This window comes from Pseudorasbora parva, chromosome 12 (assembly GCF_024679245.1).
Source record: "Pseudorasbora parva isolate DD20220531a chromosome 12, ASM2467924v1, whole genome shotgun sequence".
Taxonomy (NCBI): domain Eukaryota; kingdom Metazoa; phylum Chordata; class Actinopteri; order Cypriniformes; family Gobionidae; genus Pseudorasbora; species Pseudorasbora parva.
The window spans coordinates 16,606,686-16,624,707 of NC_090183.1; the positions used below are offsets into that span (position 1 = coordinate 16,606,686).

At 35.4% G+C, this 18,022-nt stretch overlaps 1 protein-coding gene across 1 annotated transcript in view; it reads right to left on the reverse strand.

Annotated features, from left to right (window-relative positions):
- Positions 1-17,291, reverse strand: part of nomo (nodal modulator) — a 36,739-nt gene extending 19,448 nt beyond the window's left edge. Inside the window, exons 1-11 of the mRNA XM_067459354.1 lie at positions 17,120-17,291; positions 16,542-16,631; positions 13,105-13,150; positions 12,826-12,926; positions 12,632-12,738; positions 9,574-9,646; positions 6,509-6,661; positions 6,233-6,370; positions 5,062-5,151; positions 3,530-3,635; positions 3,229-3,379 (exon numbers count right to left, since the gene is read on the reverse strand). Coding sequence (XP_067315455.1) covers positions 3,229-3,379; positions 3,530-3,635; positions 5,062-5,151; positions 6,233-6,370; positions 6,509-6,661; positions 9,574-9,646; positions 12,632-12,738; positions 12,826-12,926; positions 13,105-13,150; positions 16,542-16,631; positions 17,120-17,257 — 1,193 coding nt within the window. The 5' untranslated portion in view covers positions 17,258-17,291. The remainder of the gene's footprint in view (positions 1-3,228; positions 3,380-3,529; positions 3,636-5,061; positions 5,152-6,232; positions 6,371-6,508; positions 6,662-9,573; positions 9,647-12,631; positions 12,739-12,825; positions 12,927-13,104; positions 13,151-16,541; positions 16,632-17,119) is intronic.
- Between the last annotated feature and the right edge of the window lie 731 nt (positions 17,292-18,022).

Genomic DNA, 18,022 nt, shown 5'->3' on the forward strand with positions numbered 1-18,022 from the left:
ATGCACGGATACATAAACACAGAGAGAAAGACCATTTACACTCTCATTCTGTATAATAACAAACTGTTTAATTAATTAGGGAGTAGGCTATATTAACTCAAGCCATATAATTATTTAAGTGTACAGTGTGTGTGAGCAACAATCGGGTGCGCGCGCGTTCAGGAAGAAAAGTAATCAGCGCGTGCGTTTTAGCCGATTACAATGTCATCAGTTCAATAACCTGTAACTTCTTTTTTAAAAGACCTGTAACTTCTTCTTTAAGAGGCTCCTCTGTCCTCCACTCGTTATCTGTATTAATAGCACCTGTTTGAACTCGTTATCAGTATAAAAGACACCAGTTCACAACCTCAAACAGTCAGACTTCAAACTCCACTATAGCCAAGAACAAAGAGCTGTCAATGGACACCAGAAACAAAATTGTAGACCTGAGCCAGGCAGTGAAGACTTAATCTGCAATAGGTAAGCAGCTTGGTGTAAAGAAATCAACTGTGGGAGCAATTATTAAAAAATGGAAGACATACAAGACCACTGATAATCTCCCTCAATCTGGGGCTCCACACAAGATCTCACCCCGTGGGGTCAAAATAATCACAAGAACGGTGAGCAAAAATCCCAGAATCACACGGGGGGACCCAGTAAATTACCTGCAGAGAGATGGGACCAAAGTAACAAAGGCTACCATCAGTAACACACTACGCCGCCAGTGACTCAAATCCTGCTGTACCAGACGTGGCCCAGAATAGAACTTTTTGGTAAAAACTCAACTTGTCGTATTTGGAGGTGAAAGAATGCTGAGTTGCATACAAAGAACACCATACCTATTGTGGGGCATGGGGGTGAAAACATCATGCTTTGGGCCTATTTTTCTGCAAAGGGACCAGGACGACTGATCCGTGTAAAGAAAAGAATGAATGGGGCCATGTATCTTGAGATTTTGAGTAAAAACCTCCTTCCATCAGCAAGGGCATTGAAAATGAAATGTGGCTGGGTCTTTCAGCATGACAATGATTCCAAACACACTGCCCGGGCAACGAAATAGTGGTTTCATAAGAAGCATTTCAAGGTCCTGGAGTGGCCTAGCCAGTCTCTAGATCTCAACCCCATAGAACATCTTTAGAGGTATTTGAAAATCTGTGTTGCCCAGCAACAGCCCCAAAACATCAGTGCTCTAGAATCATAGACAGTAAAAGAAATGGACAGAGCTATCCCATTGACTTCAACGGCGGAAAAATGAGGCCAATCAGAGGCACTTACTTCCTGATGGCTGAGCGAACTGCGCAGGCTCAGACTGAGCTTGACGACATAGATGTGACGTAAGCAACCTGTCTGACAGTTGTAGGTCTTCTAGTAGTTGTGGAAAGTGAAATCTGAATCACGTTGTTTAAATATTTTCTCCCGTTGCTTTTGGCTCACTATCGGCTTCTCCCCATTCTTCTCCCTTGACTTTATATTTCCACGTCCCCCCGACTGTCTCATAGAAAGCAAAAGATTGTTTCTGAGCGTCTCCTCCTGTCTATACGGTAATTTCTCAACTGTGCGACAGAGTCGCGTTGGTTATGACGCAATTGTTAGCCTATTTAAAAAAAAAAAACAGCTTCTACGGGGCGATAGTGTAAGATACAAGGTAATGGAGCCTTTTATGGTGTTTCTTTATAAATAAACAATTTACAAATGGAGTCTTTAAATGCCTCAGATGTAGTTATTCACTGTCAAAGTGACTCAAAAATGAATGGGAGTCAATGGGATGCTAACAGCAGGTGATGGCTTGGTTAGCAATGGCCGCCCCTATGGGTGGAACGCTTTCCGAGTGCTAGATTACCCCCTTGTCTAGAATAGGGGTTGCACCGACTAGTCGACTTTAAGGCTCTGCCATGACGCTCTAAGCTTGATGTCAACTAGTCGCTGGCCTATAGAGGGCGCAACAGGATAAGCAATTTCCTGACACGCAGGCTCTGTTTCCAACAATTGAATATGACAAATAAATGCATACTTGTATAGCTCTACACAAGCCATGTTTGATTATACCATCTGGATACTCAAAACTGATTAGCAGAATGCACGCTTCTTGTACATGCAAGTTAATCATTGTGCTAAACTAATGTGTGCTGCATTGCAACGCACACACATAGACGATCACACATCACATGGATATCGCACTCGCCTCACACAAAACCATTCAGTAGCGCAGAAATGTATTGTCAACACTGTTCTGTCATTTATCAATAAAATAGCTTAGAAACTGAAAAGTTCTTGCATATATTTCATGATAAATAAAACTCATAGTTTCACTATTAGTAGAGATGCTGGCAGGTAGAATAAATTCACACGCAATCACTCACTAATGCATTCATATACATGTAATCTTTATTGTGCTACTTTATCTTTATCTTATTCAGAACGAGCAGAAATCTGTGAGAAATATAACTATCATAAGACAAAATAACATACAAAAGCTGTTATGCAGGAGTCGGATCAATAACCTTATGGGCAGTGCTTTGTCATATGCCATAGCTGTCCTGTGCAAAAGAAAATCTGTGTGTGTTCGCATCTCAGCTCAAGGTTGAGGCTTATTTGTTCATTAATGACATCATCAACGACTAGTTGATGTCAACTTTCATCACATAAATGTCGATTTCAAAAAAATCAGAAGTCGTTCAACCCCTGACTCTAGAGGAGATCTGCATGGAGGAATGGGCCAAACTACCAGCAACAATGTGTAAAAACCTTGTGGTGACTTACAGAAAACGTTTGACCCCTGTCATTGCCAACAAAGGGTATATAACAAAGTTTTGAAATGAACTTTTGTTATTGACCAAATACATTTTCTACAATAATTTGCATATAAATTCTTTACAAATCGGACAAGTGATTTTCTGGATTTTTTTCTCATTCTGTCTCTCATAGTTGAAGTGTACCTATGATGAAAATTACAGGCCTCTCTCATCTTTTTAAGTGGGACAACTTGCACAATTGGTGGCTGACTAAATACTTTTTTGGCCCCCTTGTATATAAATAAAGGTGACTTGACTTAAAGTGTCAATAGTGCTGTGATACGCTATATATTTATACACCGCAATAACGCGTCCCACCGCCCAGCCCTATTTGAAAAAAATGCTTTATTTTTATAAATCCACTAGGCGCCACAGAAATTATATACTTGTTATTTTATTTTTTTTCATACTTTTACATGCACACACCTTAAAGGACAATACTTATAGCCATACTCACCCTGCAGTGATGATGTCTGGCAGTTGAGGGGTGCTGGGAGCAATCTTCACAGTAACTGGCTCAAAGAACATCAGCTCCTTTTGTGTGTTGATGGTATAAGTGCCTGTGGTCATATTCTCTAATCGAAATGAACCATCTTCTTTAGTTTCCACTGTGAAAGGAAGACCAGAGAGGAGGCAAAATATAAATGCTATGTTTTAATTCAGCATACATTCGTTTTTTAAGCATGAATTTTTGGGTTCTTAGGATTATACCCGTGACTAAGTATGTTAATTTTACTTAAACGTGTTATCACAGTCACCTTTAATTTGGTTGTTAAGCGTAACTACAGCATCTGCAACCCCCTCTCCATTGGGGCTATTCAGAACTCTGCCCATCACAGAGAACCCCATGACCCGGAATACTGGCTAAAAAACATTTTAGAAAACAGGTTAGGTTTTAAAAAATTCATTAACAATTGAATGTCCATTTGAACACACTATGTAGATATTACTACAGTTCTTTTAATTGCTTTGGTGCAATTTTCACAATCAAATGGTGAATTTCGAAAAGTCTTCATGCTAATCCTAAACAAACAATAGATAATCAATAATGCACTTTTTTGAATTTCAGCATGTTTTCAATTATGCTATGTACAATATACAAAATCACAACGTATCCTTTTCACTACACAAAATAAGTGTTTCATCTATATAAACATTTCACACTTACCAGAGATGCATCAAATACAGACATTTTATATTACAACATGCCATGTGATGAAGAACATTAAAAAAACAACCATAGGCCTCACCATGGTAGAGACTCACCCTGAAACTACAGTAAAAACTCAGTCGTATAGTATTAAGAGCAAAGTTAGCACAAAATGTCAAGGCTGTGCCATATCTTCATACCTTTTTATAACACAATGGACCGGTACAATTTCAAACTCTATGGATTTGGGTTTAAGTGTATTTTCTAATGTGGCGAATGCAGCCTCCATTACAGTAACTTCTTTATTTCAGCAACAAGGCTGATTAAAAAACATATCTTGCATCATTTGCCACTGAATTAAATGAGTGTAAAAAGAAAAGTACTAAATTAAAAGAAAATCATATTGCTCTGTTCTGGTGATTAAAACAAATACTCATTATATATCTAATGATATTTATTGTGTTTTGAAATAATGAATATGTGGAAAGTAAATATTTTTGTATTTTTGTATAAAGTAAATATTATTGTATTTCATTACAATAGTTGTAATGAAAAAATGCGATCAGGTTTTGAAAGAGTGACTAACAGTGTTAAAGGTGTGACCATTTTGGAATTTTGAAAACTACACTTTACTTGTGAATATAGTACCAAAGCAAATAATAAAACTGTATAACAGTTTCCAACCATAATTGTGACCCTGGAGTACAAAACCAGTCATCATAAGTCACACAGGTATATTTGTGGCCATAGCCAACAATACATTGTATGGGTCAATATTTTTCTTTTATGCCAAAAAATCATTAGGATATTAATAAGTAAAGATCATGTTCCAAAAATATCCAAATTCCAAGATATTTTGTAAATTTCCTACTGTAAATTTATATAAAATAAACATTATTAGTAGTAATATGCTTGCTAAGGATTTTCTCAGTATTTATATTTTTCGCACCCTCAGATTCTAGATTTCCAAATAGTTGCATCTCTGCCAAATATTGTCCGATCATAACAAGCTTATCTATTCAGCTTTCAGATTGTATAAATCTAAAAAAATAGACCTTTATGACTGGTTTTGTGGTCCAGGGTATCAGTTGTCTATTAACATTAACATGTAAGAACAAGTCAGAGAATTGAGAAACTCACCTCCAGCATTAAACTGTTGTGTTCTATTTTGAAATCCATACGTGAAGGAGCAACATCAAAAGTAATTCTTTCCCCTCTGTAGTATGGGACCTGCAGTTCAAGAAGAGACACTAATAAACTAAGACCATTTGTGTATTATTACAAATTATTTAAAGCTGCAGTCGGTAACTTTTGGCACACTAGCAGTTAATAAACAGAACTGCATGTGTCTTACAGAAGAAAATTGTAGCTACTTCTCTCTGTTTGTGTCTATGACGAGTCACACAGGTACTGTGCTTGCAGTGGTGCCAACCCAAACCACCGGTTCATCACAGGTTAATCGACGTGTGACAACAAGGGTAATTTTAGGCTAATTTGATCTTAACTGAAAGTAAGATGCGCACAGCCGCTCTTGCATTCATAACGGAGTGGAGAAAAGCGAGTGCTTTTAATGAATTCCAATGAAAGTTTAGCTTCCATAGCTATGAACTGAAAATGTGCCAGTGCACACACACCGTGAATGACAGTTCGGCCGTAAATGCGCGCTCTCGCGATGAATGAAATCTGACTCCTGCTGCTGGTCTGTGCTGCGGATCATGCCTTATCAAGCAGATGCGTTCAGTTTTTATTTGTATTGTCTATTTTCTAACTGAAATAAAATAAATTGTCTTCTTATTAAACTGTTTGTACACTTACAAAGTTCTCAATGCTTCGGTTTGCATGTAGGGACCCTCATTATGCTACAGTGTTAGTATTAGGCTATTTTGAGCCTTGTTAGTGGTTTTAACTAGCGATGTAATTTTACTTATTCTATGCCCCATACACTAGTGTTATAAGATAATCTTTTTTTAGAGATAAAACTCTTTACATTCGATTTTCAACGCATCCCAGAGAACGATCTACTTGGTTACCCTTAGGTTCATTTTTCACCCAAGTTGTCCTTTAACTTGGCATAAAAAGGTTGCGAAATGAGATGATATAAAAAAATGAAATTATGTTAAGGTACAGTAATGACATTCTGTGCAGAAGTCTAAGGTATGTTAGAAATTAACATTTAAGTCAGGTGTTTGTATCTTTTGTTTTAGCATGCCAATAGTTTACAATTCACATTTTCCAAAACCATTTCATATGAAAATGAATGACAATACATAATAATAATAATAATAAAAAATAATAAAAAACAGCTTCTTACCACAGTGTATTCACCACTGGGAAGACAGGGAAAGGAGAAAGTGCCATCCTCACGAGACTGTGAGCTGCACAAATACACAAGGGAGGGGTCGCCGATCAAAGCCCCATCCACAGGAGCCACACTGCATCCACTGATATCCTGGATAAATTACAAATTTGTTTAGGTAATGTTTACTAGATAATAAATATTGAGTCGGAGTACATTTGTGAAGACATTATCATATTATGGAATGACAGATAGATGCGGTTGGGTTTTGAATGTAATATAACCTTTTACCTCTTGTGTTACACTGGCAGAGTAAAGGAGGAAATTGACTCCCTTCATGGGTTCACTATCACTCTGCACCTCTCCAGAGACATCATAGCCCTTTACCACAAGAGGAGCTGCGGCGGGGGCATTTTCATTTGACACAACCACAGTGGTTGAGCTCTGTGGGGGGAGACAAAAAAAGAAAACCATCAAGATTTCTTAGAACAAAGTAAAACGCTGGAGAAAATTCAGATTTTTCTCCAGTTAAATGAGAAGAATACAGAGATCATAATTTTTGGCCCTAGAGATCATGTAAATACATGAAAGGAATATCTTCGGCCTCTGTCATGGGATGTTAAAAGTCAAGGAATCTTAGGAGTCTTATTTGACTCCAATCTTAAATTTTACAGGCTAATAAAAAACAGAACAATCCAGGGTTTGTACAGATACAGTAAAATTAAATTCCAGGACTTTTCAATAACTAACTTTTTGGGTTTCAAGAACTACAATCAGAGATTGCACTGATCAAACAAGATCTTTATTTTTTTTTTTATTTTTTTTAAAGATTTTTAACTTAAAGGTAGGGTAGGTAAGAACTATCTAAAACACTTTTGTCCAAATTTGTTTTAACTTTCTCTATATGTCAATACATAATTAAAATGTAAGTACTAAAAGAGAGTATGAAAATCGAGTGACTCTAGACTTTTTAATCTGCAATAAACCCCACGACTGTCACTCTCTCTCGCTACCATGGCTACCACCCCTTTTGCTACAGGATCTGCCTACATGCGCGCACCCCTAGGAAGTGCAAAATAATGGCAGAGAAAGAGCATTAAAAATTCAAAGTGCCGGGTTTTGCAGTCAGCGAAGGCAAACAATGCAAAAAAAGGAAGACAGTACAAGAAAAGGCAATGCACAAAAAGTATCTGGATAAACAAAGATATCAAACGTGAGTAAATATCGGCGTGGCTTTCCAACGATGGCGAGAACTGAGGGACCTCAAGGGGCTGAAAAGCGACTTTTTTCTGCTGAACAGGTAATCTTTCATTTTGATTATACATTTTTTTGGTTTATGTTTTCATGAAGCATGTATCACTAGCACACGTAGCTGCCTAATATAGCATAACATTACTTAGCATAAAGTTACAATGTTATACCCTTAGCGAGCCATTAGCAGAGATGATAAATACTCAACATGCTTAGCTCAAGTTGATCGTGTAAAAGTTAGTACACCACATCCAGGAACTTTTTTTTAGAACCAAGTTAGCTTTATCTACGACTAGTCAACAATGCTTTCATCATGGAAACTCTTACATGCAAAAAAACGTATATGTTATGTTACATGAAATTCATTTTCATCACAGTATAACTGATGTTATTGAAAAAAACAGAATTTTTAATTACATGTGATTCTGACATGATGTCACTACATGCACTCCGCTCGTCTGAGGTAAATAATGCGTCTTCCAGCTGAGCGGTCGGTGTAGCGCGTTCATGTATTTTGGGGGCGTGGCTTTGGAAAGAGCCCAGAAGGAAGAAGGTGGAGTAAATGGAAATAATGAGTCTTTAAAACAGTCGTGAGAGGTCTACAGACCCTCAATTTTTATACTTTCTTTTTCAGAGTACTTTCATTTTAATTATGTAGTAATATAAGAAGAAAGTTTAAACAAATTTGAAAAAAAGAAGTTTTTTAACCAATTCTTACCTACCCTACCTTTAAATTACAGATATAAGGCATCCAAAATACAACTCACAACATATTTAATAATATATATTATTGTTCAATAAATAATATTTTATTATAATGTTGACATATTTCGTATCGAGAAAAGCTCTGATGGGGGTTTATCAGATGGGCTCCAGTGTTCATTTTGTGTCAAACTTTTATATTTGTGGTATTTTCCCCCTAATTTTTATAATTTTCATACACGTATTTAAATAAGTCTAATGGTTTTCAAGTATCTCTTCGTAAATATGGCTATTTTTCAAGGGTTGTCATAGCCTGACAAGCCAGACCCACATCAAGATGTTGGGTCTGAGAACACACCATTGACAAGGCTCAATATAGTGACACACTCTGAACACACCTTTCTTTTTTCGGAATGACTTCAGTGACATTCTGTGTTCTGTTCGCCAACCGCAGCAGACATCATTTTTGTTTTCAAGTAGCAGGGAATTCTAGCGGAACCGTTGCAACTCTGCTGTAATTATGTTAAAGGGTTAGTTCCCCCAATCATCCTAATGTCATTCCACACCCGTAAGACTCATCTTCATGTTCATCTTCAGAACACAGTTTAAGATATTTTATATTTAGTCCAAGAGCGTATGCAAGTGTAGGCACACTATACTGTCCATGTCCAGAAAGGTAATAAAAACATCATCAAAGTATTTAATCTGTGACATCAGTTAGTTAATTAGAATCTCCTGAAGCATCGAAACTAAATTTTGGTCCAAAAATCACAAAAACTATGACTTTATTCAGCATTGTCTTCTCTTCCCTGTTTGTTTTCAATCTTCAAATAAAGATTTGAACGGTTTAATGAATCGGTGGATTGATTCATGATTCGGATCACCAATGTCACGTGATTTCAGCAGTTTGGCAGTTTGACACGCGATCCGAATCATGAATCGATACGCTGATTCATAACCGTTCGAATCTTTCCTGAACTTTGAAAAAATACTATCTCACAAGCAGAGCCGTTTTTAGGGAGACATTTATACCCGAAACTTTAGTTAGAACGTGGTTCCTCAGGTCGAAACACACCAAGTACCACCCCGAAGGGAAAGTTACCGTGGTGGAAACGCAGCTTTATTTGTTTGTGCATATGGTATTTGTGGTTTTAATAGTTTTTTTTTGTATTATTGTTTATTGTTCAGAACTTTGGTAACTCTTGTACTTGTGCTTTGTAAATACATTTGATTTGTATTTAATTTGAATAAAGTACACAAAACTGCGTTTATATTTAAATTAGATGTAAATGCAATGTATAAACAAACATTATAGTGAAAATTATAGTGGCAGCTTTCTTCGAGATTTTGACCTATTCGTCATTGAGAACTGTTTTGTCAACAAACTAGTTTGTACTTTATACCTGTTCCAGGGTCCATGAGACATGAGAGGCGGTGATGTCATAATTTCCTGGAAGTACCTTGAGGAAAGTATACCTGTAAAAAAAAAAAAAAGCAAGATAGACAAGATTTTTTTTGTCTACTTGTTAATGGAGTATTTGTGCAGTAAAAATCTGACCATTATTTTAAACTGAAAAGTTAAAAAGAGAACCTTGGGGTGAAATGACCCCCCACAGTGGCATATTGTTGCTGTTTTTTATTTATTTATATTTTATGGCATGGATATATTATTTTTTAATAATTTCAAAAATGTTTTACATTTCAAACAATCAATCAAATTTCTATTTATTTATAAAGCACTTTAAAAACAATAACCACATACCAAAGTGCTGTACAAAAAAATAAACATTTTATACACAAAGTATACACAAAATATAAAAATAAGTGATTATATATAATACTCATGAAACTCCTGTGAGTACAAATAGGTCATGTCAAATAAGACATTCATCTTAAGAATCCCAAGCACAATATGCAAGTTTGATCTTCGTGACCTTGTGGAGGACTGAATGTTTAAAACGTCCCTGATATATTCTAGAGCCAAACCACAGACAGAATTTAAATTAGAATAACAGAATTTTTAACAATTACTCAGAATATTTTACAAAAATTATTTATCACAATTTACTGGACAGTGGAGTGAAATCTGAATCTGGATTCTCAGTCTATAGCCATTATGACTTACCTTAAAACAACCTAGGGCTGGACGATATGGCCAAAATTTATATCACGATATATTTCTTAATTTTGGTCAATACGATATAATTTCGATATCGATATGAACTATATAAAAGCTTTAGAAAAACTACCAAGAACTGCCACAAAGGATGTCAGTACCTACAAAAAAAATGAATTTGCCAAGTCTATGAAACCTCCTCCTATAAAACTACATAATATTTTAGAAATAAAAACGGTACAAATAAATTAATGTTCATCTTTTATTTGTATTTAGCCTTTATACGAACAAGAAATGTGAAATCACCTTCAAATAAACATAAGACTCTCACTTCGCAGACGCAGTTTATTGAGCATTTTCTTTTAAGTTTTAAATTTCAGTGAAGAACGATTCATAGCGCTATATTCTCCTTTTATGCAAAACTATACCTTTATCTACTGATGCACACAAAATAAATAAAAGAAGACTCAATTCAGTGGCCTATTTGTGCTCTGTTTGAGATGAGTGCACGCTTCTTTTTGCAAGGCTTTAACAGGAGCAAATGATACGATTTTCGTGAAGCCATGTCTGACCGTCTTTCACAAGCTTTGAAAGGTAATTTAAACAAGAATGAACGCATTGGTGTTAATACATGACATTGTGTGCAAATGTGGAAAGTATTAAAACAAATGTGCCACTTGCCTCTTACATAAATAGTCTACATGGATTATTTTTAACGCTTGGCATCGTATTGTTAGACATTAGATTGATGCATCTATGTCGGGCCCAAAATTTGGTGCTACGCCACTGGTTACACCCCTAGTCGGCACCTCTCCGGCACATTTTGCAGCACACTGAAACCTGAAGTTTGATATCAGCCCCATTCGCACGGGATTCGTATTATCTGGGGACCTCTGGTGATTTGTAATAATTGCAGAGAATGTCTGTGATCTTAATCCCGTGCGAATCGGCCATGTCTGTACTTGTAAAGTAAAAACTCCCCCGCAAATTAGCCTACCTACCATATTTCGCCGAACACCGAGGTCCTGTGATAACATTAGTCCCATGCGAATCGACATCTCTGTGATTTGGCCAGGATTAGGCGGATTGTATATACTTTTTGCAAGCTTTTTTTCTTCCTGTGAGCATTTCTATCTTTCACAAAGAATAAAGTCTGCATTCATAATGCGCACCGTTCAGTCATTCCCGTGCAGCCGCGCCCACACGGATTATACTTTCACTTTAGAATGAGTATCAATTTGAGAGTAATCTGATTGAATGGTGTGTTTAATATTAACATCAACACCGTTCTTAATGAAAAACATAACAGAACAGTATAGTACAATGACAATCTTGTTTAAATAGGCACTTTTACATTTAGTTTTGAAACTGAATCTTCCGCCGTATATTGTCAGCTTCTCCTCGTGATAAATGAAATCTGATTCCTGCCGACTGAACGAAATTATATTTATTTATTAGGCTACTGTAAAATAATCTAAACGATATCGATGCCTGTTTATGATTTCATACCGCTATCTATAACGAAGACTTGACATCATATCCGGGAGAAGTCAGTAAATTCGAGTAAAATCACAGGCTTTGCTTATCCCATGCGAATGCGCCACGCAAAACTCAGATGTGGAGGAGTCATTTCTAAATCACAGAGGTCCCTAGATAATACTAATCCCGTGCGAATAGTGCTTTAGATAGACGAACCACTTCCACGCCACTAAAGAAAGTAGTCTTTCTTCTCTTATCAACTATTTCTTTCTCCTTACTTGTGGAAGCTCGTTCAGTCACATTTGTGTTGCAGTCAGGGAAACTCTTTTTGTAGCTAAAACGTGCCGCGTTGGATCTATCAGCCTACTAACTGCTGAGCACTGGCTGCGTGTCCGTGGTGTAGGCCTACGTCATCACGCAAGAAGCCAATCGTGTTCTGCTCTTTCTGATGGCATGCGCCCTGAACGTCAGTCATGTCGAAATATCGGAAATGTGTTTAAAAATCATATCACCGTTATTGAAAAAAATTATATTGCGATATATATTGATATTGAATTATTGTCCAGCCTTAAAACAACCTATATGCAATTCAAAGAATTATATAGAGCAAATCAGAAGTATTAAAGAAGGATCAACGTTTCATATTTTGCTGCATTCAAACTTTAACTTCCAAATTCATATGATGTTAAATGATCGAAGCATTATGGGTTGTTGTCTTGGCTCAATTCTATGTTGAAGTTTGTGTTTAGACAAAGCGTTGGAGAGCATGACATAATATCAAGCACACTGTCAGAAGAAATTTTTCAGGATTAATGTCGAGTTTGACCTTGGCTTTAAAATGAAATAAAAAAAACGAATCTACTCACTGGCCTCCAGCTTGGGTGAGGACACTCTGAAGAGCATCATCGTCTCCTGCTTTTTTCAAACTTACTTCAACCCCTGCAGGCCCCAACAAATGCCCTTTACTCAAGACCTGAAGGAGGGAAGAAAATGAGCAGATTATTACTATTTTTTTTACCTTATCAAAAACTGAATTACAAAGTACATATTTTCAACGTACAGTTCCCAGGACTGAAAACCCTGTGAAAACAAAGTTGATGTCTTGTTCTTTAGTGCAGATGTCAGTAATTCCATCCACATGTAGGTCCACAGTTGTTGGTTCTGCATACAGATATTGTAGAACACAATACACGACAGGTCAATGGTAAACACACGTTACACTCTGGATTGATACAAAGCAGATTAAAGAGTATACATGAACGTGAATTATTGAAGATTGAATTATTCACGATTTAACGCATAAAACAACCACTGCTTGATGTGTGAAATTATTTCTTACCAAAGCTCCATCCTGACGGTGGTTCTATCTTTATAACAAAATCGCCCTGTAAAAGATGGCAGTCCCGATTAGTGCAAACATACACATAAGCTACAATCACTAATTTTGTGCTGACGATTAAGTATCATACAGATAATTATGATTAATGATTTAATTCTGTTTTGTTAATGTTTTGTTCAGTTAATACAAAATGATGATGATGCTAGAATCCTGACCATAACCAAGACAAGGGATCCTATCACATATCATATCTTGGATAATTATTTGATATTTTTATTTGATTACATTCTAATTGTTTTATTTTAAACAGCTTACTTAAATTGTTTTGATAGCATGTTTTCATTTCATATTGTGTATCTGAACGTATTTCTCTTTTATGAATGCATTTCTTTTATAATAATAATAATAATAATAATATTGGAAATAATAATATGCATTGAGATTAGAAAATAATAATAATAATTATTATTAATGTGGTAAAACTTTACAATAAGGTCTCATCCGTTAACATTAGTAAATGCATTAACTAACATGAGCTAACATTAGAAATACATTTTGTTACAGTATTTATTTATCTTTGTTAATGCTAGTAATTAAAAATCCAGCCGTTCATTGTTTGTTCACAGTGCATTAACTGATATTAACTAATACAACTTTTGATTTAAATAATGTATTAGTAAATGCTAAAATTTACATTAACTAAGATTAATAAATGCTTTAGAAGTATTGAGCATTCTTAGTTCATGTTAACGAATGAAAACTTATTGTAAAGTGTTACCACTAATGTTATATAAAACATTGTTTTTACATTATAACATCATATTTATTAATACAAATGGTAATAAATTACATTCCATATGGTAAACTTTGATTCTGAGAAAACGTACAATAATATAATATAATATAATATAATATAATAACATTTTAGTTTTTCTACATTTTGAATCTTATCTGTCACTGATGCCTCTCTGACGGTGTGAATTAAAGTGAAGCTGCAGGTATAAGGATGTGATACTGTCACAGAGCCTGGCAGGCGGTCCCATAGCCCGCTCAACTTCTGTTCCAGTTAAAAATAGACGGGCATGTCAAAAAAGAATTTCGCCCCAATTTACACCATCAGTGGAGCTTTCAGCAATTTGCAAATCCTATGACAATATGTGATTAGTTTAAACTCCACTGGGAGTGGGAATGTTTATCATTCCGCAGATTAGGGCAGTGCAATATATTGAGTTTCATGATGTATCACAAACAAACTCATTAGGGTTGCAATATGCATTGCAAATTTAATGCATCTTTTTCAAAAAAGGTATGAAGATGAAAAGCGCAGAGAAACACACTTGTTTTCTGGTATATGTAAATTCTGGTTTTCCTGTAGCTCAACCAGTAGAGTGTGGTGCTACCAACACCAAGGTCATGGGTTTGATTCGCAGGGAAAGCAATAATGTCAAAATGTGTACCTTGAATGCAATGTAAGTCGCTTTGGATAAAAGCGTCTGCCAAATGCATAAATGTAAATGTAAACTTCTGGTAAATTCATACATTTATGTTTGTTTTTAGTTAACCTTTAAGTTGTGCATTGTTTAGAGGAGAGCTGGGGATGTGTCCAAAATTGCACCCTATACCCTTAAATAAGGCATTATTTGAGGGGACAGCCATTTTTTGTGGTGTCCGAAACCATAGTGAGAGACGTTATCGAGCGTACTTATTCAATCCAATAACGAGTGTACAACCGGTGTGCGCACAATGGCTAGAGAATACACACTGTGATGGTCACGTCAAATTAATTCCCACATCTTGCTCAATTATCCATTAATCTATTTTCCAAACTGCTGGTCCAATGTGACTACAGCATAATATTCCTTTTTAATGATTATTAAATAGTCAAGTCAAGTCAGCTTTATTTATATAGTGCTTTTACAATGACGATTGTTTCAGAGCAGCTTCACAGTGTTAAACTGGACAATATTGCAACAAAATTTGATTCTGATGTACAGTCGTTCTGGAGAAAAAAGTGATGTTATCAGCTCATTTCAATTTATCATATAGTGACAATGTGGGCAAATCAGTTCAGTAAATAAAGTTGATACGGTTAATTTAGTAATTAATTTTATTTGGATATTTAGTTGAAAACTAAAGTTGAAATTTTAGTGTCTCCAACTGAGCTAGCCAAGATAAAGAAGACAGTGGCAAGGAACCAAAACTCCATCAGAGCATGATGGAGAAAAATAAACCTTGGGAGAAACCAGGCTCAGTCGGGGTTCCAGTTTTCCTCTGGTCTATTAACAAACAGTCTATGATTATTATCCTGGCAACCTTAAAGGTCAGAAATATTAGATCGGAATATTTGAACGTTTGAGGTATCACGCAAGAGATGGGTTAATTGAGAATGACACGTTGATTACACAAAAATATGAATATTTGAAGGATCGGAGTCATCGCGCCGGAGACGGGTTTATTGAGGGTGACGTGTCGAGTAAACAATTATTGAATATTCGAAAGATTGGAGTCGTCACACCTTAATTAATTAATAGAATAATTAATAACCTTAATTACAATAGTATAGTTAAGGTTTATAAATGCTAGTCTCCATGACAGAATTCGAGATAAATATGTTCATTACTCCAACTGTTTTACTACTACAGTTTGCTAAGTTCAAAATGATTATTAAATAGCAAGCACAAACTATACAAAAGCGGCAGTCATTCTGGCACATTCATGTCCAAACTCACTCACTCGTTTTAATTTACTCTGTCAAGTGGACTATATTAGTGGAGTAATTTAGGTAGTTGTGAATGAGGGCAATTTCGAACACATCCTGGGATAGATAGGAAAAACATGTTTTGTCAGTGAATTACATAAAATAACATTAGGCCTTTATCTGATTAATTAATTTATCAGATAAATAATCTACACATTTTACGGAGTACCAAATGTGTTTTAGTTGCAACCATAAAGCTTTGTTCATAAAGCCAACTTTTTAGCCTAGTTATGTAAATAGAAAAGGCAAAAATAGAAGTAAAAATAGAATAATAGTAAAATTAAAAGCGTATTTCAATCCCCATTCTCTGCATAATTTGCTTATTGATGTTGTAGATGTTTGCACATGTAGATGTGGACATTGTAGATGTTTGCACATGTGCATAATGTAAAATAAGCCTATTCTTTACCATTTGATTGTCATTAATGCTAGATGATACTTTTTACGGGTCATTTTTACTTTGCTCTTTACATAAAAAACAGGAAAACTGCATGTTGGAGGTGTCGTTCTTTTATGGCTTCAAATAAAAAAAATTCATTGTAGATCACATTTTCCTCAATATTGTGTAGCCCTACTACAGCTGAAGACATCTCAATGAGTTGTGAAAGGACTTCATGGAAAAAAAGACTTCCTTATTATTCAGAATTAATGCAACAAGACATTCTAAGAGTTACAGTACCTTGTCATAGAGGGGGATCATGAAGTAACCATTGATTGGTGCACAGTCAGTCTGATATTTCAAAGAGCCCTGCTTGGTGTACAACTTTATCTGTAAAGAACACATACAAAGTAAAGGTTGGCCATACACTCGTTTTAAATAAATTTGACTTTTGAAAATGCCATATTTACATATATCAGTAAATTATCATCAGATTTGAACATGCATATTACGATTTTTAAAAAACGTACTAACGGCATGCATTGTGCGACTAACTGTATGCAGTTGAAATAGTTTCAGTGATTAACTTGAGTAAGACAAATCTAATTGACCGAGACAGATCGGTGATAATAATATTAAACATGCCTGAACAAATCATGTGTTTTGCTGACAATGCTTGACAGTTAGGTTAGGTAGCTGTCATGCAACCTGCTACTACTAACGACAGACGGATCAACAGATTATACGATCTACAACCCATAAGCATTACTTCTTAGGAAAGCAGATGATATGTAGATCAGCCAATCGGTTCAGTTCCGGAACGGCGTGCTCTAGCTAACAAGCTAACCATTTTAACCAGAAATCTCACATCTTCTTACCTCAATGACAGAGTAATTAATTTCCACATCTGACTTGACAAAACCCCCACAGCCTACCAAAATATCATCGGTACCATTCACAAATGTCAAATACAAAAAAGATAGAATAAGAATCACTAGCTCTTTAATTCCACCCATCGTGCAGCGCTGGTTTAGCGTACACTGACGTACGGTGCGCATGGCCCCGATGAATTCAGCCAATCATTTTAATGGCAAATCATTTTTAGCTTATTCCTATTGGTCAGTCGCGACCGGTTCCTATATTCATTGTTTTAATTGGCTGTTTCAGGAGAGGAACGCGAAAACCAACGATTTATTATTAGTTTCTTTCGAGCATTCTTGGTTATTGATAATAATAATAATAATAATAATAATAATAATAATAATAATAATAATAATAATAATAATAATAATAATAATAATAATAATAATAATAAAAATAATAATAATAATAATAATAATAATAATAATAATATATTTTATTTATAATGCACTTTTCATTCCGAAGAATCTCAAAGTGCAACAAAGGGGAAAAAAATTACAAAAAAAATGAATAACAAGTAAAAAATATAGAATACTACAAACAACAAACCAACACAAAAAAAAAAAACTGTGGCATGGTAAATAATAAAAAAATTATTCGTCAGGTCATTACCGCATGAATATTTAATGACGAATGTGTATATCATGCTAAATGCTATGTCCTTGTAAAGCCGGGAACTCTTTTTTTTTTTTTTTTTTGCAATTTCACGTTTGCATATTTAACCAGTGAGTATTAACACATAATTTTACCCTTGAATTCTGTAGTAAATATTCACATTCAAAATATTCGGTTTTTCAAAACCTGAAATAACTTGAACATTCGCCTGCAGCAGGAGGAAAAGCAGTAGAGTGCCGATCCAC